At 40.9% G+C, this 23,092-nt stretch overlaps 2 protein-coding genes across 3 annotated transcripts in view; one reads left to right on the top strand and one right to left on the bottom strand.

Annotated features, from left to right (window-relative positions):
- The window catches only part of LOC119620357 (uncharacterized), a 47,333-nt gene extending 41,860 nt beyond the window's left edge, over window positions 1–5,473 (top strand). For both annotated transcript variants that reach the window (XM_073004704.1, XM_073004705.1), the window contains exon 6: window positions 1,714–5,473. In XM_073004704.1, coding sequence (XP_072860805.1) covers window positions 1,714–3,932 — 2,219 coding nt within the window. In that variant the 3' untranslated portion in view covers window positions 3,933–5,473. The remainder of the gene's footprint in view (window positions 1–1,713) is intronic.
- A 3,643-nt stretch (window positions 5,474–9,116) lies between these two features.
- Window positions 9,117–23,092, bottom strand: part of LOC119623627 (uncharacterized) — a 57,243-nt gene continuing 43,267 nt past the window's right edge. The window contains exons 9-12 of the mRNA XM_073005375.1: window positions 18,928–19,147; window positions 17,966–18,114; window positions 15,942–16,091; window positions 9,117–15,130 (exon numbers count right to left, since the gene is read on the bottom strand). Coding sequence (XP_072861476.1) covers window positions 15,054–15,130; window positions 15,942–16,091; window positions 17,966–18,114; window positions 18,928–19,147 — 596 coding nt within the window. The 3' untranslated portion in view covers window positions 9,117–15,053. The remainder of the gene's footprint in view (window positions 15,131–15,941; window positions 16,092–17,965; window positions 18,115–18,927; window positions 19,148–23,092) is intronic.

Below are 23,092 nucleotides of genomic sequence, written 5' to 3'. Positions count from 1 at the left end.
AGCCGAGAGCGCACCATTGCACTCTAGCCTGGGTGTCACAGCACGACTCTGTCTCAAAAAAATAAAAAAAGAACAAATAGAAAGTATGGTTGGGGACTAATGTCTGGTTTGTGGAGTAAATAGCAGGAGAGTATGACAGTGTTTGAGCTTGTCAAAAGTTGAAGAATACCATCTAAAATAGTTGGCTCTAAACCACAAATGGACTTTTTTATTGGGGGAACCTGCCCCAGATAATTTCACGTGGGTTCTTTTCTATTTCTTTAAGTGTCGGCCAGTCTGAGAAATAAAGGGAAAGAGTACAAAAGAGAGAAATTTTAAAGCTGGGTGTCTGGGGGAGACATCACATGTCAGCAGGTTCCGTGATGCCCCCTAAGCTGCAAAATGAGCAAGTTTTTATTAGTGATTTTCAAAAGGGGAGGGAGTGTACGAATAGGGTGTGGGTCACAGAGATCACATGCTTAAGGGCAACAAAAGATCACAAGGCAGGAAGTCAGGGTGAGATCACAAGGTCAGGGCGAAACTAGAATCACTAATGAACTTATGTGTCCCGCTGTGTACACATTGTCATTGATAAACATTTTGACAGGGTTCAAGAGTAGAGAACTGGTCTGACTAGAATTTGCCAGGCTGGAATTTCCTCATCCTAGCAAGCCAGGAGTGCTGCAGGAGACTAGGGCATGTTTCATCCCTATCTACATCTGCATAAAGGCAGACACTCCCAGGGAGGCCATTTCAGAGGCCTTCCCTGGGAATGTATTCTTTTCCCAGGGCTGTTAATTATTAATATTCCTTACTGGGGAAAGAATTCAGCGATACTTCTCTTACCTGTTTTCAGTAATAAGAGAAATATGGCTCTGTCCTGTCCAGCCTACAGGCAGCCAGACTTTAAGGTTATCTCCCCTGTTCCTTGAAAATCGCTGTTATCCTGTTCTTAAGGTGCCCAGATTTGATATTGTTCAAACACACATGCTCTGTAAACAATTTGTGCAGTTAACACAATCATCACAAGGTCCTGAGGCAACATTCATCCTCAGCTTACGAAGATGGTGGGATTAAGAGATTAAAGACAGGCATAGGAAATCACAAAAGTATTGGTTGGGGAAGTGATAAATGTCCATGAAATCTTCACATTCTGCCAGGGCTTCAGTCAGTCCCTCCATTGGAGGTCCCTGACTTCCTGCAACACTTTTTTTTTTTTTTTTTTTTTTGAGACAGTCTTGCTCTGTCACCCAGGGTAGAGTGTAGTGACACAATCTTGGCTCACTGCAACCTCCACCTCCTGGAATCAAGCAATCCTCTCACCTCAGCGTCACAAGTAACTGGGACTACAGGTGCACACCATCATGCCTGGCTAATTTTTGTATTTTTTTTGTAGAGACTGTTTTGCTATATTGCCCAGACTGGTCTCGAACTCCTGAGCTCAAGCAGTTCTCTCACCTTGGCCTCCCAAAGTGCTGAGATTATAGGCATGAGCCACTGTGCCCAGCTGAATGGACTTTTTTAACAGGAAAGTTTCAGTGAATTTTCTACTTTAGTTTTTGCTAAACCAGCCTCCCTTAACCCTACCTTCTTCTCGCTAGAAAACAAGTCAGTGTGAAAGCAATTAAAACCATATATTCATTATCCATGTATTTATTATTTTTATTGTTCTGTTTAGTGAGATTGCTCCAGCTTAGGAAAGGAATTACTTGATTTATCTCTTTTTTATTCCAGACATGGAGCCCAAACCTGCAACCAAGAATGCTACACGAACAAAGGATATATCTGAAGATTTATCACAGGATGTACTAGAGAAACTTACGGAGAATGGTCTGTGGGATTCCAGAGTGGAAGGGTTATGGAAATGGAATGATAGGATATTGAGATTACAAAATAATCAGGAGAATCATTTGAGTCAAAGAATAATTCCACTCAAGAAGACTCCCACTAGTCAAAGAGGCTTTAGATTTGAATCTATTCTTATTCCAGAACCAGGCATTGCCACCGAAGAGCTTCACAGCAGATGCCAAACACAAGAGGAAAATTTCACAGAGAATTTAAATTTGGTTACAGATACTCGTTTGGGGAAGATAATTTGCAAGGAGATGAAAGGCAGCAAAGCCATAAGGCAGACTTCAGAACTTACTTTGGGGAAAAAATCCAATAATAAGGAAAAACCCTACAAATGTGGTACATGCGAAAAGGCCTTTCGTTATAGGTCATTGCTCATTCAACATCAAAGAACTCATACTAAAGAAAAACCTTATGAATGTAATGAATGTGGGAAAACATTCAGCCAGCCTTCATATCTCAGTCAGCACAAAAAAATCCACACTGGAGAAAAACCCTATAAATGTAATGAATGTGGAAAGGCCTTCATTGCTTCCTCATCACTTATGGTACATCAGAGAATTCACACTAAAGAGAAACCTTATCAGTGTAATGTGTGTGGGAAATCTTTTAGCCAGTGTGCCCGTCTTAATCAGCACCAGAGAATTCAAACTGGAGAGAAACCCTATAAATGTAATGAATGCGGGAAAGCTTTTAGTGATAAATCAAAACTTGCAAGACATCAGGAAACTCACAATGGTGAGAAACCCTACAAATGTGATGATTGTGGGAAAGCCTTTAGAAACAAGTCATATCTCAGTGTACATCAGAAGACCCACACTGAAGAGAAACCGTATCAGTGCAATGAGTGTGGGAAGTCTTTTAAGAACACCACAATTTTTAATGTGCATCAGAGGATTCATACTGGAGAGAAACCTTTTAGATGTAATGAATGTGGAAAAGCCTATAGAAGTAATTCAAGCCTTATCGTACATATAAGAACTCACACTGGGGAAAAACCCTATGAATGTAATGAATGTGGGAAAGCATTCAACCGCATTGCAAATTTCACAGAACATCAGCGAATTCACACAGGAGAAAAACCCTATAAATGTAATGAATGTGGGAAAGCATTCATTAATTATTCATGCCTTACTGTGCACCACAGAATGCATACAGGAGAGAAACCTTATAAATGTAATGAATGTGGAAAGGCATTCATGCGTTCTTCTTCTCTAATTATACATCAGCGTATTCATACTGAAGAGAAACCTTACCTGTGCAATGAATGTGGGGAGTCTTTCAGAATAAAATCACACTTAACTGTACATCAGAGAATTCACACTGGAGAGAAACCATATAAATGTACTGACTGCGAGAGGGCCTTCACCAAAATGGTAAATCTCAAGGAGCATCAGAAAATTCATACTGGAGTGAAACCCTATAAATGTTATGACTGTGGCAAGTCCTTTAGGACTAAATCATACCTTATTGTACATCAGAGGACCCATACTGGGGAAAAACCGTATAAATGTAATGAATGTGAGAAAGCCTTCACTAATACATCACAGCTTACTGTGCACCAACGAAGGCATACTGGAGAGAAGCCCTATAAATGTAATGAATGTGGAAAGGTTTTCACAAGTAACTCAGGCTTTAATACACATCAAAGAACACATACTGGAGAGAAACCATTTAAATGTAATGACTGTGGGAAAGCATTTAGCCAGATGGTACATGTCACAGAACATCAGAAAATCCATAGTGGAGAGAAGCCCTATAAGTGTGATGTCTGTGGAAAAGCCTTCAGGAGAGGTTCTTACCTTACAGTGCATTGGAGAACACACACTGGAGAAAAACCCTACACCTGTAAGGAATGTGGAAAGGGTTGTATTACTCTATCACAGCTAACCCTACATCAGAGAATTCATACTGGGGAGAGGCCCTATAAATGTGAAGAATGTGGAAAAGCCTTCAGAACTAACTCAGACTTTACTGTACACTTGAGGATGCATACTGGAGAAAAACCCTATAAATGTAATGAATGTGGAAAAGCCTTCAGGAGTAGTTCAAGCCTTACTGTACATCAAAGAATACATCAGAGAGAAAGTAAATTAATATAAAGAACAATAAGTCATTCACCTAGATGTCAACTCCACAAGATGAATCTTATAAACTGTATTTTATGAATATAGGAAAATCTTCATTAGGAATTCATCAGAAAGTAGATAGAGAAACTATAAACAATTATGTGGGAAATCATTTAATATTAACTCTTAGAAGTTATAAGGAAACTCTCACTAGAGGAAAATAATGAACAAATGAAAGCCTTCATCCAGATTTCATACTTTACTCATTTAACAAATTATCATTAGTTAATTGCCTATATATGTATTCGCCTATTTTTCTATTCATTTATCTGTCTTATAAACCTGGAGGTGCTTTTTATATATTTTAGATATTAATCCTTTGTCATTATGTAGCAGATGTTTTTCTTAATCTAGCATTTGTCTTTATACTTTATAGTAATGGCACAAGATTTTTATCGGAAAATATTTATATCATTTCCTTTTTAGATTTTTTATTTACTCATTTTACTTAAAAGAGATCTCCTTAATCCCAGGTTATACATAGTATCCTAAATTTATTTTTAAGATTTTTATGATTTTATTTTTTACACTTAAGTCTTTAATTCCTCTGGACTGGATGGTTCTTCATAGGAGAGCAACTGTAGGTGATCATTATCCTATGAAAAGATTTTGAACCTCAAAAGCACTCAGGGAAATGCAAATTGAAATGCTCAGTGAGATGAAACTTCCCCTTCATGGATTTGGCAGAAATTAAGAGATCTTTTGCTATTGGGGTTTGGGAAACCTTGTACTATTACCTAAAGGTTATATAACATACTTCCACCAGCAGTCCAATAATATATATTGAAAAGTTTAAAACATATATACTCTTAGACCCAGCAGTCTCACTTTTGGGATCTGTCCCATAGAAATAAAAGCGGCATCAATGCATAAGAATATAAATAAACATGTTTGTTGAAGTATTGTTTGTAGAGGGGGGCAAAGCCCCAACTGCAAACAAATGAATGCCTATTAATAGAGAAATGGTTAGATAAATTCTGACATATCCTTATTATGGAACAGTGTGAGAGTAATTTTAAAAATGAACTATATCTATACTAGCTGATTTCACTGTATTTCCACAATGTATTGATAAATAATTGCTTTATAACAGAAATGTATATATACAATATATCATTTTTGTTAAAATAATCACACCCATTTATTTTGTTTTTATGTGTGTGTGGTTAGATGCACATGGAGACAGGTATGGAAGAATATACACCAGGCTGTTAATATTGATTACCTTGAGGGGAGTGAGAAAAGGAGAATTAGCAATAAGGGGAGGGGAGACTATAAAAACAGAAAAATGTAAATGCTGCATGTATGGTATGAAACTATATATGTAATATTATGTATTTATGTGAACTTTTGAGAGAGATGAATGAAAGGATGGTCTCCAAAAAATTTATGATGGTTATTTCTGTTTTAGTGGAGTATCAGATTTTTTTGTTTGTTTTTTACTTTCTTTTCTGTGTTCTTAATTTTTTTCTTTGCAATGAACCTGTAATATTTACATAAAAAGGAAAAATCTTTTTGTTGTGCATTTTATTTATTGGACACCTTCAATGTGCCAGGACCTACCCTCAGTGCCGGATGTACAATGAGGGGGAGAGGTGCTCATGCATCTGAGAACATGGAAGTTGGTTCTGATGTTACCTAAATTCCAAAAAAAGTTACTTAGCACCTTATTCCTACCACCCACTGAGTTTCCTTTGTAGGAGGTGATAGAAATTCCAGATAGATGAAAAATATGTCCAAGAATATCTGGAACTTCTGCCCAGGCTGTAGACCAGAAGACCACAAGCCTCAGAAAGAAGTTCCACTTTCAACATGTCACCAAAGAAAAGGTCATAATGGCAACAGCAGGTGTCTTTATGGAAGAGGCTATGTAAAGCCTCTGAACTTTTCATGATGAAGTGTAGAGAGAGAAAATAGCCAATAACTCCCAAGTCTATAAATGAGGGCTTGGAAGTTCTGGGAACACTATGAAATACTTCTGCTAGGAGGGGCCTAGGGTAACAATGGGAACCCAGAAGCTGTGTCCCTAATACCAGAAAGCCCTTAACAGACCAAAGACCTGACATCCAAAAAGAGCAAGGCATGATGAGTTACACTTCAGGGAGGCTAAGAAAATCAAATACCTATTTCACGATGCCAGGGTAAATATGTATTTAACATTGGGAAGGAGGTAAAGGATGAATGATGTGAATTATCTTCCATCATGAATGAACAGTTTGACATTCTGGTTAAAATGACCATTTTTGATTGAGGTTTAATAGTGAAACCTATTAACTATTACTAAGAGACCGGTCCTCATTGAGGATAGTTAATGTGCCACTTTCTGAGTGAAAAGTTTGAGAGACCTTTAAGAAGCTCTGCTGTCACAGAGTTGACATGGCATAATGCAACTCTGTTGGTCCCTCCATTCTGCCTCCAAATCCTCACTACATCTAAACCCTTCCTCCCATTCCTGCCTTAGAGGGAAGCGCTTCAAGAAGAGGAACATGGTCAGCAGGTTCAAATGACAAAAGAACTGAAAAGTATCCACTGGGTAAGGGGCTGGGGATAACCCACACCAACCTGACGAGAGCAGTTTCAGTGGCACCGTGAGCTCCCAGGGCCTGGCTCTTGTGCATGCCGCTGTTCCATTATGGCTTTAATTTGCATTTCCTCAGTGGATAATGCTGTTGAGCCCCCCTTTCGATATGCGTTGGCTTTTTAAATATCTTCTTTGAGAAGTACCTCAAGACTTTTGCTATTTTTTAGTGGGAACTGATATTTGCTCATTTGTAGGATTCTTTATATATTCTGGAGATGGGTGTTTTTTAGATGTCTGTATTACAAATATCTCATCTGCCGCTTACCTTTTCACTCTCCAAATGATGTCCTTTGATGAACAGAAGTTCTAAATTTTGATAAAGAGTAACTTTTCTTTTGATTAGTGCTTTTTTGCCCAGTTTAAGAAATACTTTCCTAACTCAAGGTCATAAAGATGTTTTTCTACATTCTCTTCCACATATCTACTATTTAATGCATATGATCCATCTGAAATTAATATTTATGTGTGGTATGGAGTAGAGGTCAAAATATTTTTCATACAAATAAGCAATTTGTTCCACATCATTTATTGAAAAGGCCATCTTTCCCTCTTTCCCTTGTTTTGCAGTTAAACATTTATGATAAATCCGATGATCATGCATGTTAGGGTCTTTTGGACTATGTTTCATTGTTCTGTGTGTTTATTATTGTAATAATACCAAGTATTTTAAATGAAAACTGATAGTACAGTTGACCTTTGAACAATTCGGGGATTAGGGGAACTGAGCCCTCACACAATCAAGTATCATTGTACAACTTTTGACCTCAAAAACTTAACTACTAATAACCTACATTTGACTAGGAGCCTTACCAATAACATAAACAGTTAACATATTTTGTATATGTATTATGTACTGTATTCTTACAGAATACAGTAGAAAAAATATGATTAAGAAAATCATAAGGAAGAGAAAATAATATTTATTATTCATTAGGTAGAAGTGGATCATCATGAAGATCTTTATCCTCATCGTCTTCACGTTGAGCAGGCTAAGGTGGAGGAAGAAGAGGAGGGGTTGGTCTTGCTGTCTCAGGTGGCAGAGGTAGAAGTAAACCCATGTATAAGTGATCCCACACAGTTAAAACCTGTGCTCACGGGTCAACTGTATGTTTTCTAATTTTGTTCTTGTTCAAAATTGTCACTATTTTAGGTCCTTGGCATTTTCATATACATTGTTGAATGATTTTTTTTTTTCAATTACCCCATACCAAAAAGCTAGGATTTTGTTGGCATTACATCAGATACATAGATTAATTCTGGAAAAATGAATGTATGAACATTAATACTGAGACATTTATGAGTATTCCAAAACATTTCATTTATATAGATACTTTAAACATTTGGGGGTTTTGTTTTTTGTTTTTGGTTTTGTTTTTTTGAGATGGAGCCTTGCTTTGCCACCCAGGCTGGAGTGCAGAGGCACAATCTCGGCTCACTGCAACCTCAGACTCCTGAGTAGCTGGGATTACAGGTGCCTGCCACCACGCCTGGCTAATTTTTTGTATTTTTTTTTAGTAGAGATGGGATTTCCCCATGTTGGCTAGGCTGGTCTTGAACTCCTGACTTCAAGTGATCCACCCGCCTCCGGAACTGACCTCAAAATTTCACCAATTTTTATATTTTTGCAATGTTTTGCAATTTTTTCAATTATAGAAATTACTGTATTTTTTCAATTGTAGAAGTTTTGTTAGATTAGTACTATGTATTTGATTTTGTTGATGCTATAAATGCTATTACTTTAATTTCATATGGAATAGATTTTTAAAGTTGATCTTATATCCAGTGACCTTGCTAAATTCACTTATTTATAATTGTTCATTCTTTTTGTCATTCTGTGTACACAGTATGTCATCTGTGGTAAAGTCAGTTTTACATCATTCTTTATAATCTTTATACCACTTTTTTCTTGCTTTATTGCACTGACTAGGACCTCCAGAAATAGGATGTGTAGACATCCTTGCCTTTTTCCCAGAATCTAAAGGAAAACAAAACATTTTACCATTTGGTATGACTTGAAGTGTAAATTTTAGATAGTCTCTATCACTCAAATTACTTTTCTGAGGTTTGTTATCAGGATGGGTGTAGAATTTCATCAAATACATTTTTTGCCACTATTGAGATGCTTATAGTTTTTTATTCCGTTAACGTGTTTAAATTATGTGGTTTGATTTTAAACATTTAAAAATTGTCATAAAATACACATAAAATTTATAATCCTAGCCATTATTATGTGTACAGTTCAGTGCTATTAAGTCATATTGTGCAACTATCCATCTCCAGAATCTGTTTCATCTTAGAAAGCTGAAACTGAATACCCATTAAACAATGACTCTCCATTCCCCACTTCACCCCCTAAACCCTGGAAACCACCATCCTACTTTCTGTCTGTATGAATTTGACTGCTCTAGATACCTCGTATAAGTAGAATCATACAGTATTTGTCCTTTGGTAACTGGCTTATTTCCCTTAGCATAATGTCCTCAAGATTCATCTATACAAATTGATTTTTAGATATTAAAGCAATTTGCATTCCTGGAATAGATTTCATTTGGTCATTGTGGGTAATATATTTAATATGTTATTGAATTAAATTTGTCAAAATTTTGTATAGGATTTTGTGTCTATGTCCATATTTTCTGTGTTTTCTTTCTTGTAATAACCTTGTTTGACTTTGTATCAGAATTATGGACTCATAACATGAGTTGAGAATTCCCTTTATTTTGTTTTTGGTTTTTTGTTTGTTTGTTTTTGGTACTCTGGAAGAGTGTGGGTAAGATGTGTAAGATTGGTATTATTGGTTTTGGTGTTATTTGCTACAATTTTGTGTGTAAAAATTACCAGAGTAGCACCTGGGAAAATTTTTGTTGGAAAAATTTTAACTATGTATTCAATGATTTGATAGACATAGGATTAATCAGATTTTTTATCTCGTGTACATTTTGGTAAATTCTTTTAAAAATTATGTCCATATAATTTCACCAAAATATCTAATTACTGGCTTTAAATGGTTTATAATATCTGTTCTGTTTTTAATATCTTTAGGATCTAAAGTGATGTTCCCTTCTTCAGTCTTGGTGTTGGTAATTTATGTACTCTCTTTTTGTTTTCTTGATTAGGTTTTCTAGGACTTAACATTTAATTTTTTTTAAAAAAACCCACCTACTTTTATAGAGCTAATTTCTTTTTTACTAATTTATGCTCCTTTATTTTCTTCTATGTATTTTATTTGGGTGTGATTTACTGGGGTTTTTTTCTAGCTTCTTGGAATGAAATCTTAGATAAGCAATGTTCAATTCTTTTTTGCTAATATTTGTGTTTAACACTATACATTTCTTTAAAGTACCTATTTAGCTGTATCAAATAGATTTTTATCACCTTTATTGAGACATAAATTATATATAACAATTTGTACCCAGTTTAACTTTACATTTTGATAAATTTTGGCAAACTTATACACCTGTATAACCACCACAATCAAACAACATTTTCATCAACCCCAAAATTTCCTGTATTCTTTCCGAGACAATACTTCCCACCTCTGACTCCAAGAAACCATAAATCTACTTTTTGTCAGTATAGATTAGAATTATCTTTTCTAGACTTTCATATAAATGGAATGATACAGCATACTCTCCTGTGTCTGCCTTCTTTCTCTCAGCGTTAAGTTTTGAGATCCGTTAATTTGGTGTGTGTCAGTGTTTCATTCTCTTATTGCTGAGTAGCATACCATTATATTAATATATGACCACAGTTGATTAACTCACTCAATGATGGACAGTTGTTTCCAGTTTGAGGTTATGATGAATAAATCTGCTACGAACAGTCATATGCAACTTTTTGTGTAGACATATTTTTTTTTCATTTATATTGCATCAATTTCTAGGTTTGGAGTTGCTAGTTCATATGATAAATATATGTAAAACTTTATAAGAAACTGCCAGTTGTTTTCCAAAGTATTTGTACCATTTTACAACCCACCAACAATGTATGATTGTTTCAGGTACTTTCAGCCTTGCCAACTGAATTGTCAGGTTTCGTTGTTGTTGTTGTTGTTGTTGTTGTTTGAGACAGAGTCTCACTCTTTCACCCAGGCTGGAGTGGAGTGCAGTGGTGAGATCTTGGCTTACTGCAACTTCTGCCTCCTGGGTTCAAGCAATTCTTCTGCCTCAGCCTCCCAAGTAGCTGGGACTACAGGTGTGTGCCACCACACCCTGCTAATTTTTTGTATTTTTAGTAGAGATGGGGTTTCATCATGTTAGCCAGGATGGTCTCGATCTCCTGACCTCATGATCCGCCCACCTTGACTTCCCAAAAAGTGCTGAGATTACAGGCGTGAGACACCAAGCCCGACCAGGTTTTTTTTTATTTTGTAACTTTTCTAATATGTGCAGCAGTGATTCAAGGTGATTTTGCTTTGCATTTCCCTGACAATTGTGTTGAACATTTTTCATGTGCTTAATGGCCTTTATATCTCTCCATTGTGAAGTATCTGTTTAAATATTTTGCTCATTTTAGGAATTAGGTTATTGGTCTTGTTATTAAGTTGTAGTGCTCTTTATTTAGATACAAGTCCTTTATCATATATACATGTTGTGAATATCTTCTCTCAGTCTTTAGCTTCCTTTTAAATTTTCCTAGTGGTGTCTTTTGAAGAGCAGATGTTTTGGATTTGGATGGATATCAATTTGTCATTTCTTTTTTTTTTGTTACACATTTTTGATTCTATTTAAGCAATTTTTACCTACCCTAGGATCCTGAAGTTTTTTTCTCCTGTTTTCTTTTGGAAATTTTATGGATTTGTATTTTATGTTTAGTCCTACATGCAATTTTGAGTTAATTTTTCTGTCCATGGATTATGTTGTCCTTTATTTAGTTAAAAATATTTTCTAATCTTCCTTGTAATTTCTACCTTGACCCTTGACTATTTAGAAGTATGTTAAATGGTTGTAAAGCATTAGTGGATTTTGTATTTATCTATTATCGATATCTAGTTTAATTCCAATATGACCAAAGAACACACTGTATTATTATTATTGTTGTTATTATTATTATTATTATTTTGAGACAGAGTCTCACTCTGTCGCCCAGGCTGCAGTGCAGTGGCACAATCTCAGTTCACGGCAACCTCTGCTACCAAAGTTCAAGTGATTCTTGTGTCTCAGCCTTTGGATAGCTGGGATTACGGGCGTGTGCCACCACGACCAGCTAATTGTTTTGTATTTTTAGTAGAGATGGGGTTTCACCATGTTGGTCAGGCTGATCTCGAACTCCTGACCTCAAGTGATCCACGTGCCTTGGCCTCCCAATGTGCTGGGATTACAGGTGATCAGCTGCCATGCCCAGCTTCACACTATATTATTTTAATCCTTAGAAGTTTGTTGAGACTTATTTTATGACCCAGCCTCTGGTATATTTTGGTTAATGCTCCATATTCACTTGAAAATAACACAAAAGTACGAATTTTCACTTGAAAATTCTGCAATCAGATGTTAATAGTCTATAAATATTAATTAGATCAAGCTGGTTAATAGTTTTCTTCAAATTTTCCACATTCCTAGTGATTTTTTTTTTCTTTCAAGACAGAGTTTCGCTCTTGTCGTCCAGGCTGGAGTGCAATGGTGCGATCTCGGTTCACTGCAACCTCTGCCTCCCAGGTTCAAGGAATTCTCCTGCCTTAGCCTCCCGAGTAGCTGGGAGGTGCATCCCACCACACCCGGCTAATTTTTTGTATTTTTAGTAGAGATGGGGTTTCACTGTGTTAGCCAGGATAGTCTCCATCTCCTGACCTCGTGATTCACCTGCCTTGGCCTCCCAACGTGCTGGGATTACAGGCATGAGCCACTGCGCCCGCCCAGTTTTAAAAATAAATATTTTTAATTTTTCCCATTTTAATTTCAAGTACAGTACATATCAATAGATATAACCTATATAAAAAAAGCTCTTTGGGTTCCTCAATAATTTTTAAAAGTGTAAAGCAGGCCAGGCATGGTGGCTCATGCCTGTAATCCCAGCACTTTGGGAGGCTGAGGTGGGCGGATCACCCGAGGTCAGAAGTTCAAGACCAGCCTGACCAACATGGAGAAACCCCGCCTCTACTAAAAATACAAAATTAGCCAGGCATGGTGGCGCATGCCTGTAATCCCAGCTACTTGGGAGGCTGAGGCAGAAGAATCCCTTGAACCCAGGAGGCAGAGGTTGTGGTGAGCTGAGATCATGGCATTGCACTCCAGCCTGGGCAACAAGAGCAAAGCTCCGCCTCAAAAAAAAAAAAAAAAAAAAAAAAAGTGTAAAGCAGTCCTGAGACTGAAATGCTTGAAAATAATCGCTCTTTAAATTCTCTATGAATCTTTGACACATTGGAACACTCTTGAAATTAATATTTTGCCATTTCAAAGCAATGAAAAAAACTAAGTTTAATTTCATTTACTCTTTGCCTTTTGTTCCATTGTTGTCATAGATCTTTATTTCTATATTTATTTTAAACTCCCAAAGATATTATTACTATTATTGTTTTTGAGCAATGTCTGCATATATTTACTCACATATTTAGCTATTCTTGTGCTCTTAATTCTTTCCTGAAGCTCCTTGTTTCAGTTGCTGTCATTTTCCTTCCGCCTGATTAACTCTTCTGGCATTTTATCATAGTCTTCCAGTGGATTCTGTCAACTTTTCAGATACATATTACATTCATTTAGGAGGATAATTTCTCTTGAAATAGAGTTCTAGGCTGCCATTTGGGGTTTTGTTTTTGTTTTTTGTTTTTGTTTGTTTGTTTTGAGACGGAGTCTCGCTCTGTCACCCAGGCTGGAGTGCAGTGGCGCGATCTCCGCTCAATGCAAGCTCCGCCTCCCGGATTCATGCCATTCTCCTTCCTCAGCCTCCCAGTAACTGGGACTACAGGCGCCCGCCACTACACGCGGCTAATTTTTTGTGTTTTTAGCAGAGACGGAGTTTCACAATGTTAGCCAGGATCGTCTCAATCTCCTGACCTCGTGATCCGCCCGCCTCAGCCTCCCAAAGTGCTGAGATTAAAGGCGTGAGCCACCGCGCCCGGCTGGTTTTTTTTTTTTTTTTAAGCATCTAAAATAAAATGACATCCCATTGTCTTCAGTTTCCAGAGTTTCTACTAAAAAGGCTGTTGTGAATTGTGAGTCCCATTGTTTTCTTTTTCTGTAGCTGCTTGTCAGATTTTCTCTTTGCTGTTAGCTGTCATAGGTTTTACTGCAATGTGCCTGTGTGTGCAGGGGTTTTCTTTGCTTTTGACTCATACTGAGGGTTTGTAGAGCTTTTTGCGATTGTATTATGATGTCTTTCATCAGTGTGGGGAAATTCTCACCCGGGTTTCTTCAAATAGTGCTTTACCTCGTTTTCTCTCTCTCTAATTCTAGGTTTCCAGTTATAGATAGCTTAGGACTTTTCATCATGTTCCAGATGGCTCTTACAGTTTTCTGTATCTCCCGTTCTTCTTTATCTATCTGTGCATCAACCTGGGTACTTTCCACTTACCTGTATTTCTGCTGTTATCTTGTTTTTAATCTATTAAAACCATATTTTTAATTATTCATTTTAATCAGATGTTTTATTTCTGGACTCTTAGTACTCTTTTTATATGGATTCTATTTTTTGCTAAAATTCTTCCTTTTTTCTTTTTTGAATATATTATTTATTTTAAATAATATCTATTTTAAAATCCTTGGGTGTTAACTGCCATAAATGAGTTGCTTTTGGGTATGTTGCTATCTGGCCAGTTGATTATTTCTTTTCCCCTGCATGACTTCTAATATTTCATTTGATGACAAACATTATAGTTGAAAAAATTATAGATATTCCTGACTTATCTTCCTCTAAATAGAGCTAAGTCTTATTTTAGCAGACAGCTAAAATACCAGTAGATCACGCTGATCAACTACAGATGGTCCCCAACTAATGATGGTTTGACTCACAATTTTGCAACCTTATGATGGTTTATGGGGTACTAAATGTATTTTTGACTTATTTTCGACTTAAGGCGGGTTTATTGGAATGTAATTGCATTGTAAGTCAAAGGACATCGTGCCTTTACATGGTTGTGTTCCTGATAAGCAGCATCCGCGGCCTGGGAACCAAGGAATGTAAACAGGAGAGTCCTTGCCCACCATCACTCCCAGCCGCCCAGCTGAGGGTTATGTACTTCCCTATCCCACAAACCTCCATTCTGTAGGTTTAGAGGGTGAAACAATTCCCTTGGGAAACACATCAAGAGTTCTTTTGAGCTGTAAACTACAGCTGCTGCCAAGGAACCAGCCAGCAAGCAGAGGAGTCACCATCCCAACGAGGGTATTTGATCCTGATTATTAGAAGGAAGTAGGGTGATTAACACACAGTGGGGGGAGAGAGAAATATGTTTGGCACCCAGGTAATGCACTTTAATACTGGAAAGCTCCTTGGACTACCTTGCCCCATTTTGATAGTAACATTTGATAAACAGATAAGTGCAGCAGCCATGGCCTGAGAGGCACATGGTGACCAGGGGCTCAGGGATGAATGTATGGATCATGCCACCGGGAAGCCACCAAGACCAGCAGAGGTGCCAGCGGAGGTTGAGGGGCACCTGGAATGGATAGCAGAGGAGAGCGGCAATCAATGTCAACTGCAGGGGGGACGGGAGGCTGTAGTCCATCCCTCGGCCTCTTAAAGTTTCTTCCTGGAAAAAGAGACCCACCAGAATCCTAGAATTGTTTCTCCCAAAACTTATATGAAGAAGTGAATCCAAGTGGTGGAAGGTGTGGCCTGCAGCGGCTGTCAGGTGGTGCCACCCAGGACCCCCTTTCAGAACAGAGGAATTTGTTCTCCAGCTGCTGGGAGTGCGGCTGGCAGACAGCCCTCAGCCGAAGAGCATCCCCTTGCCCTGGAACACATCTTGTTCCTGGGACAGCCACAGCCAATGACTAGTTGACATGGGGCAAAGTTCTGGCCCTTCCACTCAAAGTTGGGGTAATTTTGAAGGGCTGTCTCAGTTCTGCAGCTCTTCCTGGGGTCAACTAGTGCCCTTACTGAGACTGCATAGCAGCCTAACTTCTCCCTCTACCCAATCCCACCTCCTTCTCTCCTGCAGGTTGTGATGTGAAAGCCTCCATACAAATCCCATCTCACAACTTTCTGGGGAACCCAACCTGAGTGTTCTTCCCCACCTGTCATACCTCAAAAATCTAGACTTTATTTATGGAACCAAGAGCTAAAATTGCTTCTAATTTTTCACTATTATAAATATGATTTTGATAACCCTGCAGGAAAGTCTTTGCAAACAACCTAATTGTTTCCATGGGATCATAAAAAATGGAATTTCTTAGGCAAAGTGACACATATTGCTAAGGCTTTTTAATTCACATGCCCAAAGCCTTCCAAAACCTTTGCACACTCACCAGCTGCATGTGGGAGTACCTCCTGCTCCCACATCTGTTGCCTGCCTTGGGCAATCACATCCTTGCGATTTTGACATTGCCTTCTCTGTATTTGAGAATTTTTGCATCCCATAGAAATCAGAGGAGGCTTATTCTTTCCATATAAAATCCCTAGAAGAAGAAAATGAGCTTTTACTCATAATAATTGAGGTAAGCAGGATTCAAAACTTTCCAACTCTGTCATCCCATCTGCACCAGCAGTTTCTCCTAACCTTTTCACAGGAGCAGTGTACTACTCTGTCCCTTACGGCCATATTATTGCCATAGAAAATCCTGATGCTCCACTTCCCTGGGTTGTGGGAGTCCCAGGACAATCCAGGTCTATCTGGAAATGTGAGCGGAGGATCAGTGTAGCAGGATCACTATTCTTTTCCAATGCTGAGAAACAGCTTCTGGGCAGATTCCAGATTTATGTTTTCTGAGGAAAAAGCTGCTATCTTCCTCCTGGTAGCTTTTCTGTGTGGCTGTGCTCACAGCGATACAAGTCAGAGGGAAGGACGTTAGAGTATAAATCAGGCTGAAGCTGGATCCAGCCCACAGAGTTGGGGTTCTTGATTCCTTCCACACTCTCTGGGAACGCTGTGTCCATTGGGGATATGTGACCAGTGAAACTAGAGCACAGAGAAAAGTGGTGAGAAAATGCCCCGCCCTTGGCTAGCTCTGTCCAATTTCCCAAGAGCTTGCTCCCAGAAATTCCGCAGGATATCCTGGAATTCCCACGGTTTTTAAACTCCTCTACAGTGAATGGTGACAGGACTGAGTGGGGAGGGACTGCCCTGAATGTAGGAAGGCAACATCCAATGGCTTGGGGCCTGGATAAAACAAAAAGGAAAGAAAATGATTTGGGACACTCTGTCTCCTGCCCCTGGACATTAGAACTCCAGGCTCCCTACACTAGGACTTATACCAACAGCCTCGTGGGTTCTCAGAACTTTAACTTCGGGCTGAGAATTACACCATCAGCTTCCCTGGTTCTGAGGCTTTTAGCCTTTGACTGAACCATGCTTCTGGCATCCCAGGGGCTCCGCTTGAAGACAGCCTGTAGTGGGACTTCTCAGCCCTTATAATCACGTGAGCCAATTCCCCTAATAAATCCCCTTTCATGTATCTATATCTATACCTATTATCTGTATCTCTCTATCCTATGAGTTCTGTCTCTCTGCAGAACCCTAATATAGTAGCTGATAATTGTAAAGTGGTTGTGTAGTAGGATATCTCCATTGTTAGTAAAAACATGCTGAAGTATTTAAATAGCCTCAAATGGTTGGGAGAAAAAATATCATGTGCACATATATGTTTGTACGTGTGTCTTTGTGTACAGACAGAAAAAAAGGAAAAGAGACCTTAAGTGTGCACAGATAATAAATCAGTCCAGATGAATCTGGTTATAGAGTATATTAGTGTCCACTGTAATATTCTTATGCTTGAAAACTTTGCATTGCATAATATCCTATTGTTCATGCATCCTTAGGTGCTGTCATCTTAAAATTTCTTTGTATTTTTCTCTTGAGGTACTTTCAGTCTTATTCTCAAAGAAAATTAAAAATGAAAACAAAAATGGATACCAAAGAATGCATTAACAGTTATGGGCAAATGGCTTTATGGAGGAAATGAGACAAGAATTTTGGTGAACATTAGAGCACCTAAATAATGGCCAGTAAAAACCATAGGTAAAAATTTTGAGTCCCCCAGTTCACAAAAACAAGGAAAAACTTTCAAAAACTCTCTGCAACCTCATACATGATCTGTGTGTGCTCAGTGCAGCACACCTTGCTTCTGTCTCGTACCCTCCAGAGGCAGCAGCTGGAGCTCAGAGAAGTGCCCTGTCGCTGGGCACACACTTCTGTCCAGTCCAGTACCAGATCATTGTGCTTCACCGCCATTCCCCCAGTTGCCTTTAAACAGGGCACACTGCTGAGTCTCAGTGCTCCCTTGGCCTTCCCTCTCAGTGCCCCCCCCAGGTCGAGGAACACCCTCATCTTTACCTTGACCACCAGGGGTGCAGTGTGGAAGCACTTGGATCCCAAGCAGGGAGCCATGGAGGCTGGGCTCATGGCTGAGCTTCCTCTGGTCCAGGCAGGTGCTGCCTCCAGAGCACCTGGATGATGGTTTCAACAAGGTCGGCATGATTCTTCTGTGGAGACAGAGAGAGGCAGTCAGCCAGAGAGATGGGAGGTTCTCAATCGGCCGCCATACCCCAGAGGCTCAAAGAGGAGATGGGACAGTTGCCGAGTCCCCAGAGCAACTCTGGTCCTCAGATCACTACCACACTCCTCCATTCCCCACCATGCTCAGCAAGGATCAGGCGCTGCTGGGTGCTCCTTTGGAAAGGTCCGAACTGCTCTAATTGCCCTGGGACTCGCCAAAGATGGGTCCAGGCTCTCAGAAACTGGGGTTCAAGAGAAGGCACCTGTGATTGGAGAACCGAGACTCCTCCCTTGACTGGCCTCATAGCAAGGGCAGCAGAAGACCAACTTCTGATGAGAAGAACCCAGAACCCAGGGTTGGGGGCAGAACCCAGGGTGAGAGGACTTGAGGACGCCCGTGGGCTCACATTGCCCGCCCTTCCCCAGCTGAGCCCTCAGGAAATGCCTTACAAGGAGGTAGTAAGGGGTAGTAAGTAAATGCCTTACAAAGAGGTAGTAAGATTCAGCATCTCATGGCGGTAGTCATTGCATAGTTGTGCCAAGATGGTGGCACAGATGGTAAAGCCGTGGGAGTGGAACAGGCCTGGCAAAATCAGGAAGCCAAAGCACAACCATAGGGGGCTGGCAGAAGAGGTTTCCCCAAAGCCCAGGGTGATAACATTCCTGCCAAATCCAATGAACAGCAGCCTGCGGTCCCTGCATGACCCATGTGAGCCAGAAGAAACCGAAACGCCCAGGCGCCTGGGGGTGAACAAGGCGCTGGATGGAGCACAGAGCAAGGCCGCCCCCCTGCAACACACCTGGTGGGCCTCGTCCTTCTTCCTGCGCTCTTTGTGAGTCCACACAAGCAGAAAGGCCAACTGAGAGGAGAGGTGCAGCCCAGGGCACAAATTCTACTGTAGAAGGCGAAAGCCTGAAGCACGGATAGTGGAGACTCCCTTTCAGGAGGGGACAGCACTCCTTGGATGCAGGAAGAGTCCTTCCCACAGTCGGGCACTTTGGGAAAGGGCGGGGGCAGGCCTGTGAGGGTTTTACACAGAATTAGTTCACCAGAATCCTCCGACCCCGCCTGGGAGGTCAGAGGTCAAGGCTCTCCCCAACAGGATTAGGATCAAGTGGACCCCGAGTCGAGTCCCTGATAACAGTAGTGGCTTCCTCCACTCTGCCACCACCCTCACCCCAGGCAGATGAGTTACTGCACAGCATGACAGCACAGAGAACCCCATAAAAGGGGCTCTTCCTCAAAATGTTCCTTTCTTGAAAAGTACTAATCTGAACATTTTATGAATCAATAAATGCATTTGCCTTGCACCAAGGGGCTTTAAGGCATCCCTGGATGCTAAAAGAACCTATTGAGACGGTGACCCGATGGTTCCTGAGGTCTACATGCTTGATATTCAGAAACTCAGCACCGGTTGTGATCTTCAGCCTTTATTGATGCGCTCATCTTGCAGTGACCTGTAGGCAAAGGGTGAAAATCCTGTGTTGCCCTAAAATCAGTTTCCAGGCAACAAGAACCTGCCCTCTTGATGAAGCGAGGTCAGTCAGCCCAGCCCCAGGACTGTCTCCAACTCAGAGTCCTGCCCCTTTTATCTTTTATCCTCTGTCCCTTTGGGCTCTGTCCAAATGTGTGCCTGGGTTCCCCTGGCCACACTTGCTGGCCCATGATGTCAGAGCATTCTGGGTGCTTAGTAGTTCGGCTGTCTTAGTCTGTTTTCTGTTGCTTGTAACAGAATACCTGAAGCTACGTAATTTATAAACAAAAGGCTTTTGTTTCTTAAAATTATGGAGTCTGAGAAGTCCAAGGCCAAGGGGCTGCTGGTGGGGACTTCTTGCTGGTGGGGACTCTGCAGCATCCTGAGACAGCACAGGGCATCACGTGGCAAGGGGGCCGATGGTGCCAGCTCAGGTCTCTCTTCCTCCTCATAAAGTCACTAATGCCACTCCCATGATAACCCATTGATCCATTAACCCACTAATCCCTTAATTCATAAGCAGTGCCCTCATGACCCAAATCACCTCTTAAAGGCCCACCTCTCAACACTGCCGCATTAGGGATTAAATTTCAATATGAGTGTTAAGTCTCTTGAAGGGCTGAAACCTCATGGGGGAAACCCCTGATGGGTTTGATACTGGTTTAATGCCTGCCAAGATGCCTGGCCTAAATACCCACAGCTGCAGAGGGGAGGAGCCCAGGTCCCTCTTTAGAAAGCTGGGGAGGGCTGAGCGCAGTGGCTCACGCCTATAATCCCAGCACTTTGAGAGGCAGGTGGATCACGAGGTCAGGAATTGAAGGCCAGCCTGGCCAACTTGGTGAAACCCCGTCTCTACTAAAAATACAAAAAAATTAGCCAGGCATGGCAGCAGGCATCTGTAATCCCAGCTACTCGGGAGGCTGAGGCAGAGAATTGCTTGAACCCCAGAGGTGGAGGTTGCACTGAGCCAAGATCACAGCACTGCACTCCAGCCTGGGTGACAGAGCGAGACTCTGTCAAAGAAGAAAGAAAGAAAAGAAAGAAAAGAAAGAAAAGAAAGAAAAGAAAGAAAGGAAGGAAGGAAGGAAGGAAGGAAGGAAGGAAGGAAGGAAGGAAGGAAGGAAGGAAGGAAGGAAGGAAGGAAGGGAGGAAGGAAGGAAAGGAAGGAAGGAAAGGAAGGAAGGAAAGAAAGGAAAGAAAGGAAAGAAAGAAAGGAAAGAAAGAAAGGAAAGAAAGAAAGGAAAGAAAGGAAAGAAAGAAAGGAAAGAAAGAAAGGAAAGAAAGGAAAGAAAGAAAGGAAGAAAAGAAAGGAAAGGAAAGAAAGGAAAGGAAGGAAGGAAGGAAGGAAGGAAGGAAGGAAGGAAGGGAGGGAGGGAGGAAGGAAGGAAGGAAGGAAGGAAAGCAAGCTGGGGAGAAGCCTGGATGTGTGGCTGGGTCACTCTCCCCCCGCAGTCCGTCTGTGTTGCTAAAAAGGAATGTCTGAAGCAGGTAATTTATAAAGAAAAGAGACTTATTTGGCCCATGGCTCTTCAGGCTTTCCAAGGACCATGGAGCCAGCATCTGCTTCTGCTGAGGGCCTCAGGCTGCTTCCACTCATGACAGAAGGAGACGGGGAGCTGGCACCACATGGCTAGCGAGGAGGTCCAGGCTCTTTCCAACAGTCAGTTCTCATGAGAACCAACAGTGTGAGAACTCACTTATCACCAGACGGAGAGCACCAAGCCATTCACAAAGAATCAGTACAGAGCTGAGCTCTGTCCCGATCACCTTCTGTCACATGCCCTAAAGTGGAGCATCTGTAGGGTCCTGCATGCTCTCCTCCCCTGAGGCTATGGAGAAGGTTGGCTCCTGTGTTTTAAGAAGCTGACCATGGCTGGGAATGTGGGGACATTGCCGCTTATGCGGCTGAGGAATGGCGTCTTTGCTGTAAAGGTGGAGGGTATAGAATGGAAAGGAAGGGCCTCTTGGTGGGGCAGTCTCCACACCAGGGCAGGTGTTGGGTCTGACTCTGGCCTTTCATACCCTAGGTCTGGGAAGGACTTGAGAGTAAGGACCCAGAGTAGGTGAGGGGCTCCATCCAAGGTAGACCAGTTTGGCCAGACTTTCTGTGTTGGAGCTAAGGAGTCTCAGGAGCAGGGTTTCAGGAACACCTGCTGCTGCCCGCCTGACCAGATGAACCTGATTGGCTCTTGTCTCCAGCTATGTGGCTTCAGGGAGCTGTGGCATCCATACATGTGTGCACAAAGCCCTGGAAGGCCCTAGCCACAGGTAGCATTTTACTCTATAAATCAACCTGATTTTGCAATCCCAGTTTGTTAAACACGTTTTCATTTAACAAGATCAACAAGCCTGTGCTGAAAGCCTTTTGAGGGCTGACGCAGAGGTGGGACGGCCTGGGTTGGAGTCCGGGTGGATATCGTTGGGCTGAGACACAGTGGCAGTTGTATATGTGCCCATGTGTTGGGGAAAGGGTGTGTGGGGTGAGAAGAGAGCTTGCCCTTTTCAAAGGACCAGCCTTGGGTTTTGTTGATTTTTCCCTATTTTTCTATCCCCTATTTTGTTTAACTATGCTCTAATCTTTATTATGTCCTTCTGTCTTAGTCCATTTGTGCTTCTACAACAAAATACCACAGACTGCATAATTTATTTTTCAAAAATCAGAAATTTATCTTATAGTTCTGGAGGCTGAGAAGTCCAAGATCAAGGTGCCAACATCTTGTGAGGGCCTTCTTGCTATGTTATCCCATGGCACAAGGCAGAAGGGTCAAGAAAAGGGAAGAGAGAGAGCAAGACAGTGCTGAACTTGTCCTTTTGTAACGAATACACTCCCTTAATAATGGCATTAATCCACTCATGAGGACAGAGTCCTCATGGCCTAATCACTTCTTAAAGGTCTTACCTCTTACCCCTGTTACACTGGAGATTAAGTTTCCCACACATGGACATTGGAGGACACATTTAAACTATGGCATTTCCTTCTCCTAACTTTGGGTTTTGTTTTCTCTTCTTTATCCAGCTCTTTAAGGTGTAAAGTTAGGTTATTTACCTGATATCTTTTTTTTTTTTTTTTTTTTGAGACGGAGTCTTGCTCTGTCCGCCAGGCTAGAGTGTGAGTGGCGCGATCTTGGCTCACTGCAAGCTTCCCCTCCTGGGTTCACACCATTCTCCTGCCTCAGCCTGCTGAGTAGCTGGAACTACAGGCGCCCACCACCACGCCCAGCTAATTTTTTGTATTTTTAGTAGAGATGGGGTTTCCCTACGTTAGCCAGGATGGTCTTGATCTCCTGACCTCGTGATCCGCCCGCCTCGGCCTCCCAAAGTGCTGGGATTACAGGCGTGAGCCACCGCGCCTGGCGGGTATCTCTGGTTTTTAAAGGTAAATGTTTACTCGTAAAATTTTCCCTTTGAAACTGCTTTCACTGATTCTCATAGTTTTGGTATGTTATGTTTCATTTTCATTTGTCTCATAGTATTTTCCAATTTCCCATGT

Source organism: Chlorocebus sabaeus, chromosome 16 (assembly GCF_047675955.1).
Source record: "Chlorocebus sabaeus isolate Y175 chromosome 16, mChlSab1.0.hap1, whole genome shotgun sequence".
Classification (NCBI taxonomy): Eukaryota; Metazoa; Chordata; class Mammalia; order Primates; family Cercopithecidae; genus Chlorocebus; species Chlorocebus sabaeus.
The sequence above is the reverse complement of the archived record's forward strand: the minus strand, read 5'-3'. Positions and strand labels throughout refer to the sequence as shown.